Source organism: Anomaloglossus baeobatrachus, chromosome 2, assembly GCF_048569485.1.
Source record: "Anomaloglossus baeobatrachus isolate aAnoBae1 chromosome 2, aAnoBae1.hap1, whole genome shotgun sequence".
In the NCBI taxonomy this organism is placed as follows: Eukaryota; Metazoa; Chordata; class Amphibia; order Anura; family Aromobatidae; genus Anomaloglossus; species Anomaloglossus baeobatrachus.
Window position 1 is genome coordinate 501,683,714 of NC_134354.1, and position 15,933 is coordinate 501,699,646.

Genomic DNA, 15,933 nt, shown 5'->3' on the forward strand with positions numbered 1-15,933 from the left:
AAGGAACTACCCAGCAGGATATGCACATATAAAGTAAAGGCAGTGCCACACTGGTGCTAGGATGGTGAATAAAATCAAACCTTCCTAGATTGTATATTACATTGCAGTAACATTTTTTATCAAAGTTACAGAAACAAGTGCGGCAGTTGATTGGCCTGCGCATTGGGGCTGGACTATGTGGGTCACTCAGGTGTTCCTTTATTATTCCTCCCCTGTGTTGTTTCATGACCTCTATGTAAAAAGATTCCCCGCATTGCCGCAAGTATAATTCTGGCCAGCGTGTGCTCAGTATACCCTTGAAGTATTTCAGTCATTTCAATTAAAAAAAAGCATGAAAAGTGTCCTCCTCTGAAGCATCATGGGAGCTGCTGTTGGGGGCAGAGTCTTCTCTTGTCTTGTGAACGCATTCGCTCCTGCAATGTTTACAAGTGTAGAGTATATAAAGCTATGTGCACATGCTGCGTTTTTTTGATGCTGCATTTTTGTGCGTTTTTGGCCGCTAAAAACACACAAAAACGGACCGCGAAAAATAAAATGCGGCAAAAAACGCATGCATTTTTACCGCGATTTGGTGCATTTTTGGTTGCGTTTTGCTGCGTTTTTTATCTCTGTGTTTTTCTGCATTTTTCCAATGCATTGCATGGGGGGGGGAACGCAGAAAAACGCAGGAAAGAATTGACATGTCCATTTTTTTTTTAAGCTCAAAAATGCAGCTTAAAAAAAAAGCTGTGTGCGGACAGCAAAAATGAAAACTCATAGACTTTGCTGGGGAAGCGAAGTCATGCAGTTTTGAGGCCAAAAATGCACCCGAAAAACGCGCAAAAACGCCGCGAAAAACGCACTGTGTGCACATAGCCTAAGGGGGAATGCACCTCCTTTAGAATGCGCTTCTGAGGCATCACAAGCTGGAGCACAGCCTCTTCAATAAGATGGCATAATAGGCAGTGGTATGCCCAGGTGCCGAATCTGGCATCATTTTACTGAAGTGACTGAAATACTTTAAGCGTATACTGCACACCCTAGCCATAATTATAATCGTAGCGATGGGGGGAATCTAGTTACACAGAGGCCATGAAACTACACAGAGGAGAAATAATAAAGGAAGATCTGACCAACAAAGTCCCGCCCAACGCACACGCCAATCAACTGCTGCACTGATTTCTGGAAATTTAATAAAACGTTTTACTGCAATGAAACATACAATCTGAAAAGTGAAGTTGTGATTTTATTTACCATCCTATGACCCTTAACTGTCAAGACATTAATTCTGTTCCAGTAAGGGGCTAAACCTTAAAGTGGCTTGTCAGAAATTGATCCTTGGGATAGGTTATTAATGTCTTATTGTGGGAGTGTAACACCCAACACCCAACACTCCCGCACTTCAGCTTTTCCCAGTGATGGTATTGCTCAGTTGCGGAGCTGCACATCTTAGGGTACCGTCACACTTTAGCGACGCTCCAGCGATCCCACCAGCGATCTGACCTGGTCAGGATCACTGGTGCATTGCTACATGGTCGCTGGTGAGCTGTCAATCAGTCAGATCTCACCAGTGACCAGTGACCAGCACCCAGCCAGCAGCGACATGTGGAAGCGACGCTGCACTTGGTAACTAAGATAAATATCGGGTAACCAATGGCTTGGTTACCCAATATTTACCTTTGTTACAAGCGCACACCACTTAGCGCTGGCTCCCTGCACTCCTAGCCACAGTACACATCGGGTTAATAAGCAAACCGCTGTGCTTGTTTACCCGATCTGTACTCCAGCTACATGTGCAGGGAGCTGGCACTGGCAGTCTGAGAGCTGCGTACGCTAATAACTAAGGTAAATATCGGGTAACCAAGAAAGGGCTTCCCTTGATTACCCGATATTTACCTTAGTTACAGCTTACCGCAGGCTGCCAGACGTCGGCTCCCTGCTCATGCAGATCGTTGCTCTCTCACTGTCACACACAGCGATGTGTGCTTCACAGCGGGAGAGCAACGTCTAAAAAATGAACAAGAGCAGTGTGTAACGAGCAGCGATCTCACAGCAGGGGCCAGATCACTGCTCAGTGTCACACAGAGCGAGATCGCTAATGAGGTCACTGCTGCGTCACAAAAATCGTGACTCAGCAGCGATCTCGATAGCGATCTCGCTATGTGTGAAGCACCCCTAAGTCCTTCAAATATAGTGGCCATAGCTGGGTACTGCATATCTACACCTAATTCAAATGAATATGCGGCGGATGGGCAGTACCTGGCCATGTCCATGCTAATAAATTACCATATTAGGTTCTGTTTTGCATAAAAATGTTTTGTTTGACATGTTTATATGCTATATTACATTTATGTACCTGCAAGGACCTTATGTGAAAGGACGTGTTGGCTGCCGTATTTGCTGATGCCGTTAGTCCCTACCAAGCTTGATGAAAACTAGGAAATATGATTTTTTTCTGACATTTTGCAAAAGGAAAATTTACCAAGCATCAAAATAAGCCCACACAGATTCAGAGAAGGCTCTGGAAAAAATGTTTAATTGAGAAACAAATAGTTGGCATTATTGAATAGTGTGAAGTGATCATGTGAGATGCCAAAGGAGCCTGCTCAGATTATGCGAGCAGAGTAGGCCTGGCAAAGTCAACTTGCAGTGTGCCAGGGAGCTGTAGTCAGCGTAGAGACATGAGAAGCAGTGTCGTAATGTTCAGTGGAGCCATTGGGAGACTGTCAGTGGACCAGAGTGAGAGACCGTAGGATTCAGAATAGTAAATTTTCCTGCATGGGATGTCTGGAATTTTGTCAATGAGATATAATCCAGTGAGTTGTGAGACAGATAGACATTCTGGGAGTTATTGATGCAGGATTGTGGGCTACAAAAGCTTAAGGCAAGAGAAAAAGAGAAAAAACAGTGGAGAACTGTTCATCTGTAATCGAGTAAGGTCTCATCAACAAAGTAGTGAAAGAGATAGAGATTAATCCTTCTTCCTATGTACAAATGAAGTGCATTGTAAACTGCAAATTGAGACTGAATCTTTGTATTGTCCCATGATTCATCATGTCCTGACCAATCACCTAATAAAGACCCTTGATTCTGTCCCTGACTTTGCTTTAGTTTCCCTCGCCTAATCTTTCTCCAATTGTTGACTGTTCTGGAAATATCTAAAAAGCTAGCTATATAATTTAGAATAGTTGGTGGCAGACATTTTAATATTAGCATATCCATTGACACTCCAAAATGGAAATCAATCTGATTTGCTATGAAACTCAAATCTAGGGAATTATTGAGGAGACCTCAATTTAGCAGATTAAATAATCAAAATAGGATCCTTTTGGATAGAATTGCAAACAAACATAAAGTGAATAATCAATCTAGGAGATATGCAAGCTGTGGGTAATTAAATATTCATGTGTGGAAGAAAGCATAACAGACTGATTATACAAGACTCATATTAGGCCAATTAGAAGTAGTGTTAAAAGAAAAAGTGAACGTAAATAAAACGCTGAAAAATCTAATAATGCTGGCTATTATTATATACTTTATTTAAGTATATTTACCTATATTGATTCCATGCTTTCAGGGATATGGAATGATATGGAGCTTGATTTTATACACTTGTGGTTTATGTGACACTTGCCCTCTCATAAATCTGTTTTTATAAACTTGGTGCGGACATTTTTATTTTAGATTTATCTTACTCTCAGGACACTACAACCTTGATTTTATTGCTACCATTTCAATTTAATCTTTTTGCATTTGTCATTACCTACTTTTTAATGTTTCAGCACTTATTAAAATATATCTGTATTAGGGAAAATGTATCTCTTTTTTTTTTAGCAGTATGTCTCTATAGAGCTAGCAATTATAAAAATGCAGTATTCATAGAATAACACCTTTGCTAGTCAGTGACTTTGTATCTTGTAACACATTGGGCTTAAGGGGGCTTTACACGTGTACCGCCCCGCGGGCTCAGCTGCGACCGCCGAGCTGCTCGGATCCGTGCTCGTACTGCGGGTGGTGGCTCGAGCTTCTCACGGACCCAGGGGTCACGTTGCTCTGCAAGGGAGTTGGCGCTACACGCGGGGATTTGGGTGTTTGATTTGGAATGACAGTTCGTGACGCCACTCACGGGTTGTGGTGATTGTGGACACCACCGCTGCGGTGAAGGTGCGGGGATCCCGGGAGCAGTGTAATGGCGCAGCCAGGTGTTGACCCCTCCGTGGGTAGGGGTTGTTGGTCCCGGGGCCCGATAGGCGAGGGTCGGGGTGCAGGGTGAAGTGTTGCGGTGCAGTGCGGTGCGATGCCTGATGGCACTGGTGTACTCACTCTGAAACAAGACACTGGAGTTGCTGGTAAACCAAACGGAGTGATGAACGGGACCCGCAGCCGACTGCAGCTTCTTCCAGACTAGGTTGGTGGTCCCCACCTTTCTCCTGCACCTCTGTGTAAATGTTTTGACTCCTGTGCCTAGACACCGGTAGTCCGCTCCCCGACTGGTATATGCCGGAGGAACCTGTTTGCCTGCAGACGCTGGCCCTTTGGGTCTCTATGCCTTGGCGGTGGCGTTACCCGGTATGGTTGGGCTGTTGTCTTCTAAAGGGATTTGTGTGGGGTAGGTCCTTAAGTCCAGCCTGCAATCAGTTGATTTGACTTGGCCCTGTCGTTTCAGGGCTTTGTGCTGCGTCTGAGTACCCTGCCTGGTGCTCTGGTATCCAGTTGGCTCCCCGGTTGGGTTCCGGTGGGCCACTACCCTGTCCCGGTCCCTTACGGTTCCACCGGTCATTTTCCCAATCTAATGCAGGCAGCTACCACCATCTGCCTCCTTGCCAATGGTGACTGGGCTCCAACCCAGCCACCGGTAGTTTTTGGCAGGCCTAAGCGCAGGTCTGCCTGTGAACTCAACCTCCCTCCTTCACTGTCAAAACTACTCTGCTTCTACTTGAACTTGATCTTGACTCCTCCAGAGCCTGAACTTGACTACTTAGGTTCCCGCCTCCAGGCCTGTGAACTCCTCAGTGGGCAGAGCCTACCGCCTAGCTCCACCCCCTGGTGTGGACATCAAACCTGGAGGGTGGTGACAAGGGTTTTGATTTGGCTGGTTCTTCCTAACTGGAAGGGGGGTGTGGTGTTGTGTGTGACTACCTGGGATGACCTGGATAGTCCAGGGCGTCACACACGCAATGACATACCTAACAATATGTCGTAGGGGTCACGGAATTCGTGACGCACATCCGGCGTCATTAGTAACGTCATTGCGTGTAACAGCTCTGTACGAGTGTTAACGATCAAAAATACTCACCTTATTGTTGATCGCTGACACGTCGTTCATTTTCAAAATCTCGTTGGTCATTGTGGACGTAGGTTGTTCTTCGTTCCTGAGGCAGCACACATCGATACGTGTGACACCCCAGGAACAATCAACAACAGCTTACCTGTGTCCTCCGGCAACGAGGTGGGCATGTCGATAATGCGGCTGCTCCCCGCCTTTCCGCTTTTATTGGATGCCTGCGGTGTGACGTCGCTGTGACGCTGCATGAACCGCCCCCTTAGAAAAGAGGCAGTTCGTCGGCCACAGCGACGTCGCTGGGAAGGTAAGTGCGTGTGACGGGGCCTAGCGATATTGTGCCCCACGGGCAGCGATTTGCCCGTGACGCACAAACGACGGGGTGGGTGCTTTCACGAGTGACATCGCTAATGATGTCGCTGCGTATAAAGCAGCCTTTATAGTTAAACTACAAATATCAGAAAGCGACACTGCCACTCATTGGGATACCTTGTCTATCAACTTGTATTGCTAATTGAGTAAATATGAGTGAAAAAATTAGAGTGATCCTCATCGGAGCTTCGGTTTGGTGCTGCTAGAACAAGCTTTTTGGATTTACAAGACCTAGGAGTGTCCTGCGCATGCGCCTGCAAAGGTTGTGGCCCATGGTAGCATGGAATCATGATTTTCAGTTACATGCACAGAACTCCCCGGGGCCTACTAAGCCCTCAAGGTAAGGTCCTGTGAATTTTAGTGCTGCTGACACCCATTCAAAGATGTGATGATGACCAGAAGGTGGCAGAAGAGGAGCAGAGGGGCTGGAGAGGTGAGTAGTGAGGTGAGTATGAGGATTTACTTTATTTCCTACAAAATATTTTTATTATGCTCAGAGGTCTTGGGAGACCCCAGAGCATTTTAAGGGACATGGAAAATAAGTTATATGTAAATGGATTTTCTAGTAAAATCAACATGCAACGAGGTGAATTCCAATTTTGCCAGATTTGCTCATCTCTATGATTAAAAGGACTTTGTTAGCACCAAATGACTGTTCAAACCAATTACAGGCACTGGATGCATCATGGCATCGCCATCATTTAAATACACCATCTCACCTGCTTGTTTTTTTGCTATTTCCACCCTATGAAGCCAGAGCTGTCAAGAGGGGAGGGTGATTGAGGGAAAACAAGTAAATGAACCATGGATATAAATGATGAGTTCCCCCATGATGCACCGAGCACCTGTACTTGGTTTGAACAGTCATTCTGTGCTGACAGTGTCCCTTTAAAAAATGTCATAAGTAATAAGTGGCACAGTGTGAACTAACTAAACAAAAGAAAATATACCGTCTTTTTTCAATAACACCTGTATGATACATCTGTTCCACATTTTCATCTCACTGGACTTTGTTAGATAAAGTAGATAAGTCACCATTAGTGACTCAGTGTGACTTACAGTTTTACTCAAGGGTTTTTTTTTTTAACTTTTTGAAACCTTATATGTTTTAAAGCATTGCTATAGCTACAGCCATAAAACTTTATTATATGTTAATTTATATTGTTATAGCATTAGTAAAAGCTTCCTTGACTACATTCCCATAATGAGCTTTTGGTGAGTTATTACAGTTTTATGTGCAGATTTTTCCTATTGAACTAGCATTAGTTGGAGAAAATTAAAAAATGTGTTTCTAGTGCATTTCCGCTGTGTAAATTCATCAAAAAATTAATCTACACCTAGGTATTTCAACAAAGTTTTGTCAAAGCCAAGTACAAAAATGGATCAAAAACAAAGCAGCTTTATTTAAAGCAAGAAATAATAATAGGATTCAAAAGAAGCAGCGTCAAAAACGTGATAAAAATGCATGTAAAAAAAAGCAATGAAAAAAACTCAAGTATCCTGATATACATAACAGGTGCAGAAATGGGGCAGAAATTGTGCAATATCAAATACTCCCCAAAAGCTCAACGTGGGAACATAGCCAAGGTCACGGTCACACATTTAGTATTTGTTCAGTATTTTACATCAGTATTCGTAAGCCAAAACCAGGAGTGGGTGAAAATGCAGAAGTGGTGCCTGTGTTTCTCTGATTGTTCCACTCCTGGTTTTGGCTTAGAAAAACTAAGATAAAAAACTCAAAAAATGCTCAATGTGTGAATATGGCCTATTAAAACATTTACATTTAACAACCACATTTAGGCAGTCTGGATTAACTCCTACACAATCACATGCAGCATGCAGAAGCACGTTAAAATTTTTTACACCGTAAAACATTTTAACAGACCTGTGGAGGGAACTGTCTCCCTTTTTGGTCAGGGTACATGACATAAGCAGCTTGTGTGTAGGCATAGCTTTTGAAGCGAGGTTTGGGAGGAGGTGAAGGGGTGTGCACACGTCCCTGTGCTACATTGACAGTGATCTGAGAAGAAGAGATGAGAGGACAAAAGGCACACACAGATTGGTAAAAGCATACAAACCAAGATTCATATATGTTTTAAATCCGTAATCCAGCAGCAAATCTCTTTTAATCCATTATATCCTTTAATATGATTTGACTTCTTTACTTTAAAGAAAATGAATGTTACATAATGTGTATACACCAGAAATACATACTTCTGAATTTAGAGCACAAATCATCATGGTTGAAATTTCCCAGATTCACATAAATATACTGTTACTATAGCAAAACTGCAAGGGAAAATATAGGGGAAAATATTTTTTTTAATTGTTGAAAACATATTTCTAAAATGATGGCTCAAATTCAAATAATATTTGAACAGTTTTCAACATTATGATAAATTGGTGTCAGAGAGTTGAATTTTAATTTATTTTACATGGAAAACATTGTGCTAACTATTGTATTATTATGTACTGTAGAAAAAAAACCTCAGAGGAATCCCTGACATTATGCTGTGTTTCACCTTGTTTATGAAGCACCAAAATATTCCACCTCTTTACAGAAACGAGGTATTACAATCTTAATTTTCGACACTGCAGGACACTCATACAAAACACATGGAGATCACACAAACTTAAAGCAAATGTTTACCTCTAGAAATGCGTCATTTATCCCATCATTTAAGACTTCTCAGCAGCTACAAGGTTAGTCTCAACAATTATGGTGGTGTAAAAGGTATTCAAAAAGGTCCCTTTTACCAGATTTTGAAATTAAATTGATCAAATCCTGTAATTGGAGCTGCGCCACTGATCAATTGAAGCTGGAACAGTTTTTACTGTACCTATCAAAGGGCATGCCTCTTGATTAGTAATGAGCGAGTATTATCACACTCGAGTGCTCGGTAAATGACCAGTTAAACGCTTAGAAAGGCTTGGCTCCTGTACCAAGTATAATGGAAGTAAATGGGAAACTCAAACAAAAATCCTTGAGTTCTTCATTTACTTCAATTATACTGTTGAGACTAGAGATGAGCGAACCGGTCCCGGTTCGGCTCGAGGCGGTTCGCCGAACGGGGGGTCTGGCTCGAGTTCGGCTCGTCGAACGTTCGACGAACCGAACTCGAGCCCATAGGAAACAATGGCAGGCAATCACAAACACAGTAAAACACCTAGAAAACACCCTCAAAGGTGTCCAAAAGGTGACAAACAACTCACAACACAACACAAACACATGGGAAAGTGACAAGGACATGTACTCATGCGAAAACAAAACAGCTGGACAAGGAAAAAGAGGAGGACACACAGATATAGGCATGGCACGCCCTTCTAAAGTCATGTAAAACACCGCAAGGTGACTCCAAGCGGAGTCTCCCTTTTTTCCAAAAATTGGGCCCCACACACCCACCCCTTCAGTGGCAGCAGTTGTGCCCCAGTTGTACACTTCACAGCTAGATTTGCATCAAGCACATTCAAAAATACGCCATTCTTATCCGTCCCCAGGATGACACCGGGGTAGGTAGCAAAGTCTTTCCTGATCCCAGCTCTGTTCATCTTGGCTTCTTTTAAAAACACAGCAAGCAAGGGTTACTCCAAGCGGAGTCTCCCTTTTTTCCAAAAATTGGGCCACACAGACACCCACCCCATCAGTGGCAGCACTTGGGCCCTAGTTGCAAACAGGATGTTTTGATTTGCATCAAGCACATTCAAAAATACGCTATTCTTAGCCGTCCCCAGGATGACACTGGGGTAGGTAGCAAAGTCTTTGCTGACCCATGACTTGTTCATCTTGGCTTCTTTTAAAAACAATGTAAGCAAGGGTTACTCCAAGCGGAGTCTCCCCTTTTTTCCAAAAATTGGGCCCCACACACACCCACCCATTCAGTGGCAGCAGTTGTGCCCCAGTTGTACACTTCACAGCTAGATTTGCATCAAGCACATTCAAAAATACGCCATTCTTATCCGTCCCCAGGATGACACCGGGGTAGGTAGCAAAGTCTTTCCTGATCCCAGCTCTGTTCATCTTGGCTTCTTTTAAAAACACAGCAAGCAAGGGTTACTCCAAGCGGAGTCTCCCTTTTTTCCAAAAATTGGGCCACACAGACACCCACCCCATCAGTGGCAGCACTTCGGCCCTAGTTGCAAACAGGATGTTTTGATTTGCATCAAGCACATTCAAAAATACGCTATTCTTATCCGTCCCCAGGATGACACCGGGGTAGGTAGCAAAGTCTTTCCTGATCCCAGCTCTGTTCATCTTGGCTTCTTTTAAAAACACAGCAAGCAAGGGTTACTCCAAGCGGAGTCTCCCTTTTTTCCAAAAATTGGGCCACACAGACACCCACCCCATCAGTGGCAGCACTTGGGCCCTAGTTGCAAACAGGATGTTTTGATTTGCATCAAGCACATTCAAAAATACGCTATTCTTATCCGTCCCCAGGATGACACCGGGGTAGGTAGCAAAGTCTTTCCTGATCCCAGCTCTGTTCATCTTGGCTTCTTTTAAAAACACAGCAAGCAAGGGTTACTCCAAGTGGAGTCTCCCTTTTTTCCAAAAATTGGGCCACACAGACACCCACCACATCAGTGGCAGCACTTGGGCCCTAGTTGCAAACAGGATGTTTTGATTTGCATCAAGCACATTCAAAAATACGCTATTCTTAGCCGTCCCCAGGATGACACCGGGGTAGGTAGCAAAGTCTTTCCTGATCCCAGCTCTGTTCATCTTGGCTTCTTTTAAAAACACAGCAAGCAAGGGTTACTCCAAGCGGAGTCTCCCTTTTTTCCAAAAATTGGGCCACACAGACACCCACCACATCAGTGGCAGCACTTGGGCCCTAGTTGCAAACAGGATGTTTTGATTTGCATCAAGCACATTCAAAAATACGCTATTCTTATCCGTCCCCAGGATGACACCGGGGTAGGTAGCAAAGTCTTTCCTGATCCCAGCTCTGTTCATCTTGGCTTCTTTTAAAAACACAGCAAGCAAGGGTTACTCCAAGCGGAGTCTCCCTTTTTTCCAAAAATTGGGCCACACAGACACCCACCCCATCAGTGGCAGCACTTGGGCCCTAGTTGCAAACAGGATGTTTTGATTTGCATCAAGCACATTCAAAAATACGCTATTCTTAGCCGTCCCCAGGATGACACTGGGGTAGGTAGCAAAGTCTTTGCTGACCCATGACTTGTTCATCTTGGCTTCTTTTAAAAACAATGTAAGCAAGGGTTACTCCAAGCGGAGTCTCCCCTTTTTTCCAAAAATTGGGCCCCACACACACCCACCCATTCAGTGGCAGCAGTTGTGCCCCAGTTGTACACTTCACAGCTAGATTTGCATCAAGCACATTCAAAAATACGCCATTCTTATCCGTCCCCAGGATGACACCGGGGTAGGTAGCAAAGTCTTTCCTGATCCCAGCTCTGTTCATCTTGGCTTCTTTTAAAAACACAGCAAGCAAGGGTTACTCCAAGCGGAGTCTCCCTTTTTTCCAAAAATTGGGCCACACAGACACCCACCCCATCAGTGGCAGCACTTCGGCCCTAGTTGCAAACAGGATGTTTTGATTTGCATCAAGCACATTCAAAAATACGCTATTCTTATCCGTCCCCAGGATGACACCGGGGTAGGTAGCAAAGTCTTTCCTGATCCCAGCTCTGTTCATCTTGGCTTCTTTTAAAAACACAGCAAGCAATGGTTACTCCAAGCGGAGTCTCCCTTTTTTCCAAAAATTGGGCCACACAGACACCCACCACATCAGTGGCAGCACTTGGGCCCTAGTTGCAAACAGGATGTTTTGATTTGCATCAAGCACATTCAAAAATACGCTATTCTTATCCGTCCCCAGGATGACACCGGGGTAGGTAGCAAAGTCTTTCCTGATCCCAGCTCTGTTCATCTTGGCTTCTTTTAAAAACACAGCAAGCAAGGGTTACTCCAAGCGGAGTCTCCCTTTTTTCCAAAAATTGGGCCACACAGACACCCACCCCATCAGTGGCAGCACTTGGGCCCTAGTTGCAAACAGGATGTTTTGATTTGCATCAAGCACATTCAAAAATACGCTATTCTTAGCCGTCCCCAGGATGACACTGGGGTAGGTAGCAAAGTCTTTGCTGACCCATGACTTGTTCATCTTGGCTTCTTTTAAAAACAATGTAAGCAAGGGTTACTCCAAGCGGAGTCTCCCCTTTTTTCCAAAAATTGGGCCCCACACACACCCACCCATTCAGTGGCAGCAGTTGTGCCCCAGTTGTACACTTCACAGCTAGATTTGCATCAAGCACATTCAAAAATACGCCATTCTTATCCGTCCCCAGGATGACACCGGGGTAGGTAGCAAAGTCTTTCCTGATCCCAGCTCTGTTCATCTTGGCTTCTTTTAAAAACACAGCAAGCAAGGGTTACTCCAAGCGGAGTCTCCCTTTTTTCCAAAAATTGGGCCACACAGACACCCACCCCATCAGTGGCAGCACTTCGGCCCTAGTTGCAAACAGGATGTTTTGATTTGCATCAAGCACATTCAAAAATACGCTATTCTTATCCGTCCCCAGGATGACACCGGGGTAGGTAGCAAAGTCTTTCCTGATCCCAGCTCTGTTCATCTTGGCTTCTTTTAAAAACACAGCAAGCAAGGGTTACTCCAAGCGGAGTCTCCCTTTTTTCCAAAAATTGGGCCACACAGACACCCACCACATCAGTGGCAGCACTTGGGCCCTAGTTGCAAACAGGATGTTTTGATTTGCATCAAGCACATTCAAAAATACGCTATTCTTATCCGTCCCCAGGATGACACCGGGGTAGGTAGCAAAGTCTTTCCTGATCCCAGCTCTGTTCATCTTGGCTTCTTTTAAAAACACAGCAAGCAAGGGTTACTCCAAGCGGAGTCTCCCTTTTTTCCAAAAATTGGGCCACACAGACACCCACCCCATCAGTGGCAGCACTTGGGCCCTAGTTGCAAACAGGATGTTTTGATTTGCATCAAGCACATTCAAAAATACGCTATTCTTAGCCGTCCCCAGGATGACACTGGGGTAGGTAGCAAAGTCTTTGCTGACCCATGACTTGTTCATCTTGGCTTCTTTTAAAAACAATGTAAGCAAGGGTTACTCCAAGCGGAGTCTCCCCTTTTTTCCAAAAATTGGGCCCCACACACACCCACCCATTCAGTGGCAGCAGTTGTGCCCCAGTTGTACACTTCACAGCTAGATTTGCATCAAGCACATTCAAAAATACGCCATTCTTATCCGTCCCCAGGATGACACCGGGGTAGGTAGCAAAGTCTTTCCTGATCCCAGCTCTGTTCATCTTGGCTTCTTTTAAAAACACAGCAAGCAAGGGTTACTCCAAGCGGAGTCTCCCTTTTTTCCAAAAATTGGGCCACACAGACACCCACCACATCAGTGGCAGCACTTGGGCCCTAGTTGCAAACAGGATGTTTTGATTTGCATCAAGCACATTCCAAATCCACAAGCATTTACTCTCCCCAGGATGACACAGGGGTAGTAAATTCCTTCTGGATCCATGACTTGTTCATTTTGATGAACGTCAGTCTGTCCACATTGTCACTGGACAGACGCGTGCGCTTATCTGTCAGCACACACCCAGCAGCACTGAATACACGTTCAGAGACAACGCTGGCAGCTGGACACGACAAAATCTCCAAGGCGTAACTGGAGAGCTCTGGCCATTTTTCTATGTTTGAAGCCCAAAAGGAGCAAGGCTCCAGTTGCACAGTCATGGCATCGATGTTCATTTGGAGATACTCCTGTATCATCCTCTCCAGCCGTTGAGTATGTGTCAGACTTGTTGTCTCTGGTGGCCTTGCAAAAGAGGGTCTAAAAAAATTATGAAAAGATTCCATAAAATTGCTGTTACCGGCACCAGAAAAGGTCCTACTGGTACGGGTAGACTGTTGAAGATGACGAGACCGTCCCATGTTTGTCAAGTTACAACTGGGAGATTCACTCCCTGCACCTGCACGGTTGTTTGGTGGAAAAGCCGAGCTAAGATCTAGTAACAGCTTCTGCTGATACTCCTGCATACGTGCGTCCCTTTCTATGGCTGGAATTATGTCACAAAATTTGGACTTGTACCGGGGATCTAATAGTGTGGCAATCCAGTAGTCATCATCACTTCTAATTTTGACAATACGACTGTCATGTTGGAGGTAGTGCAACAAAAAGGCACTCATGTGTCTTGCGCAGCCATGCGGACCAAGTCCATGCTGTGTTTGTGGCATAGAGGTGCTACCCGTTCTTTCTTCCTCTGACATCTGACCCCAACCTCTTTCAACTGAAATTTGACCAAGGTCTCCCTCATCCGCTGAGTCTTCCATGTCCATGGACAGTTCGTCCTCCATTTCTTCATGTTCTCCTGCACCTTGCTCAACATTTCGCCTGCTACTATGCGCCCTTGTCGATCCCTGTCCCCCATGGTCCCATGCCTGCTGCGTTGGTGATGATGAACGTCTGGACCTTCGTGATGTTGTTGTCCCTTGCGCATATGAATCCTCCTGTAGTTCCTCCCCTTCATGTTGTCCCACCCCCTGACTCCGAATAGTGTTTAGCGTGTGCTCCAGCATGTAAATGACTGGAATCGTCATGCTGATAATGGCATTGTCAGAGCTAAACATATTCGTCGCCATGTCGAAACTGTGCAGAAGGGTGCATAGGTCCTTGATCTGAGACCACTCCATCAGGGTGATCTGCCCCACCTCTGCATCTCGTTGGCCCAGGCTATACGTCATGACGTATTGCACCAGGGCTCTGCGGTGCTGCCACAGTCGCTGTAACATGTGGAGAGTTGAATTCCAGCGTGTCGCCACATCGCATTTCAGGCGATGAACCGGCAGGCCGAAAGACTTCTGGAGCGATGCAAGTCGCTCTGCTGCGGCGCTTGAACGGCGGAAGTGAGCTGACAGTTTTCGTGCCCTGTTCAGAAGGCCATCTAGGCCGGGATAGTGTGTTAAAAATTGCTGCACGACAAGGTTCAACACGTGAGCCATACAAGGTACGTGTGTCACCTTGCCCAGGCGAAGTGCCGCACCCAGGTTTGCAGCATTGTCGCACACGGCCTTACCAGGCTGCAGTTTGAGTGGAGACAACCATTTATTAAACTCGGACCGCAAAGCTGACCACAACTCCTCAGCTGTGTGACTCTTATTACCAAGACATGTCAAGCTAAAGACCGCCTGATGCCGTTGCGCTCTGCTGCCAGCATAGTAATGAGGGGTGCGTGATTCCTTCTGCGCAGTGAGAACGCTGGTGGCCTGACCAGGCAGGCTTGGGGCGGAGGTGGAGGACCCAGATGAGGTGGAGGATGCAGAAGCAGTGGCGGAACTTGGACAGACAGAGGATTGACACACAAGTCGTGGGGACGGCAAGACTTGTGCAGCAGACCCTTCACCATCTATCACCATAGTTACCCAGTGCCCAGTCAGCGACATGTAACGTCCCTGTCCATGCTTACTGGTCCAAGTATCGGTGGTGAAATGCACCCGTTCACACACAGAGTTTCTCAAGGAAGCGGTGATGTTGTGTGCGACATGCTGGTGTAGCGCGGGCACACCTTTCTTAGAGAAGTAGTGGCGACTAGGCATCTGGTACTGGGGCACAGCGACAGACATAAGGTCTCTAAAATCCTGTGTGTCCACTAGGCGGAAAGGCAGCATTTCGGTAGCCAACAGCTTACAGAGGGATAGAGTCAACCTCTTAGCTTTGTCATGGGTCGGAGGAAGTGGCCTTTTATTTGACCACATCTGAGGGACAGAGATCTGGCTGCTGTGTGTAGACGGTGTTGAGTAGGGTGTCCCTGGAAAAATGCAGGTTTGTGAGGAAAGTGCAGGCGGAGACATGATGTTGCCTTCATCCAACGTTGGTGCTATCGATGTCTGAGAGAGCTGTACACACTCACTTGTTTCCCCTTCCAAACCAACTGACGACCTTACAAGCAAACTGCCTGTTGCGGTTACAGTGGTGGAAGTTTTGCGTGGAAAAACAGGTGTGGCAGCTGTCCCCACAGTCCTAGAAGATGAAGAGCGCGCGGATGCAGTGGAAGGGGCGGGCGGTGGATGGTTCGCTCCACTAGGCCGCATTGCAGCACGGTGAGCTTCCCACCGGGACTTATGATATTTAGTCATGTGACGATTCATGGAAGAAGTTGTCAAACTGCTGAGGTTTTGACCTCTACTAACAGAATCATGACAAATGTTACATATCACATGAGTTGGGCGATCTTTTTCGATGTGAAAAAAGGACCAGGCTAGGCAAGGCTTAGAGGCCATGCGACCTGTTGATCCACCACGAATAAT

At 45.5% G+C, this 15,933-nt stretch overlaps 1 protein-coding gene across 8 annotated transcripts in view; it reads right to left on the bottom strand.

Annotated features, from left to right (window-relative positions):
* DMD (dystrophin) overlaps positions 1 to 15,933 on the bottom strand; it is a 4,177,531-nt gene that overhangs the window by 2,910,151 nt on the left and 1,251,447 nt on the right. For 7 of the 8 annotated variants that reach the window (XM_075336500.1, XM_075336497.1, XM_075336503.1 and 4 more), the window contains exon 9: positions 7,518 to 7,652. The exons of the other annotated variant lie outside the window; for it this stretch is intronic. In XM_075336500.1, the coding sequence (XP_075192615.1) occupies positions 7,518 to 7,652 (135 nt within the window). The remainder of the gene's footprint in view (positions 1 to 7,517; positions 7,653 to 15,933) is intronic. 8 annotated transcript variants of the gene reach the window in all.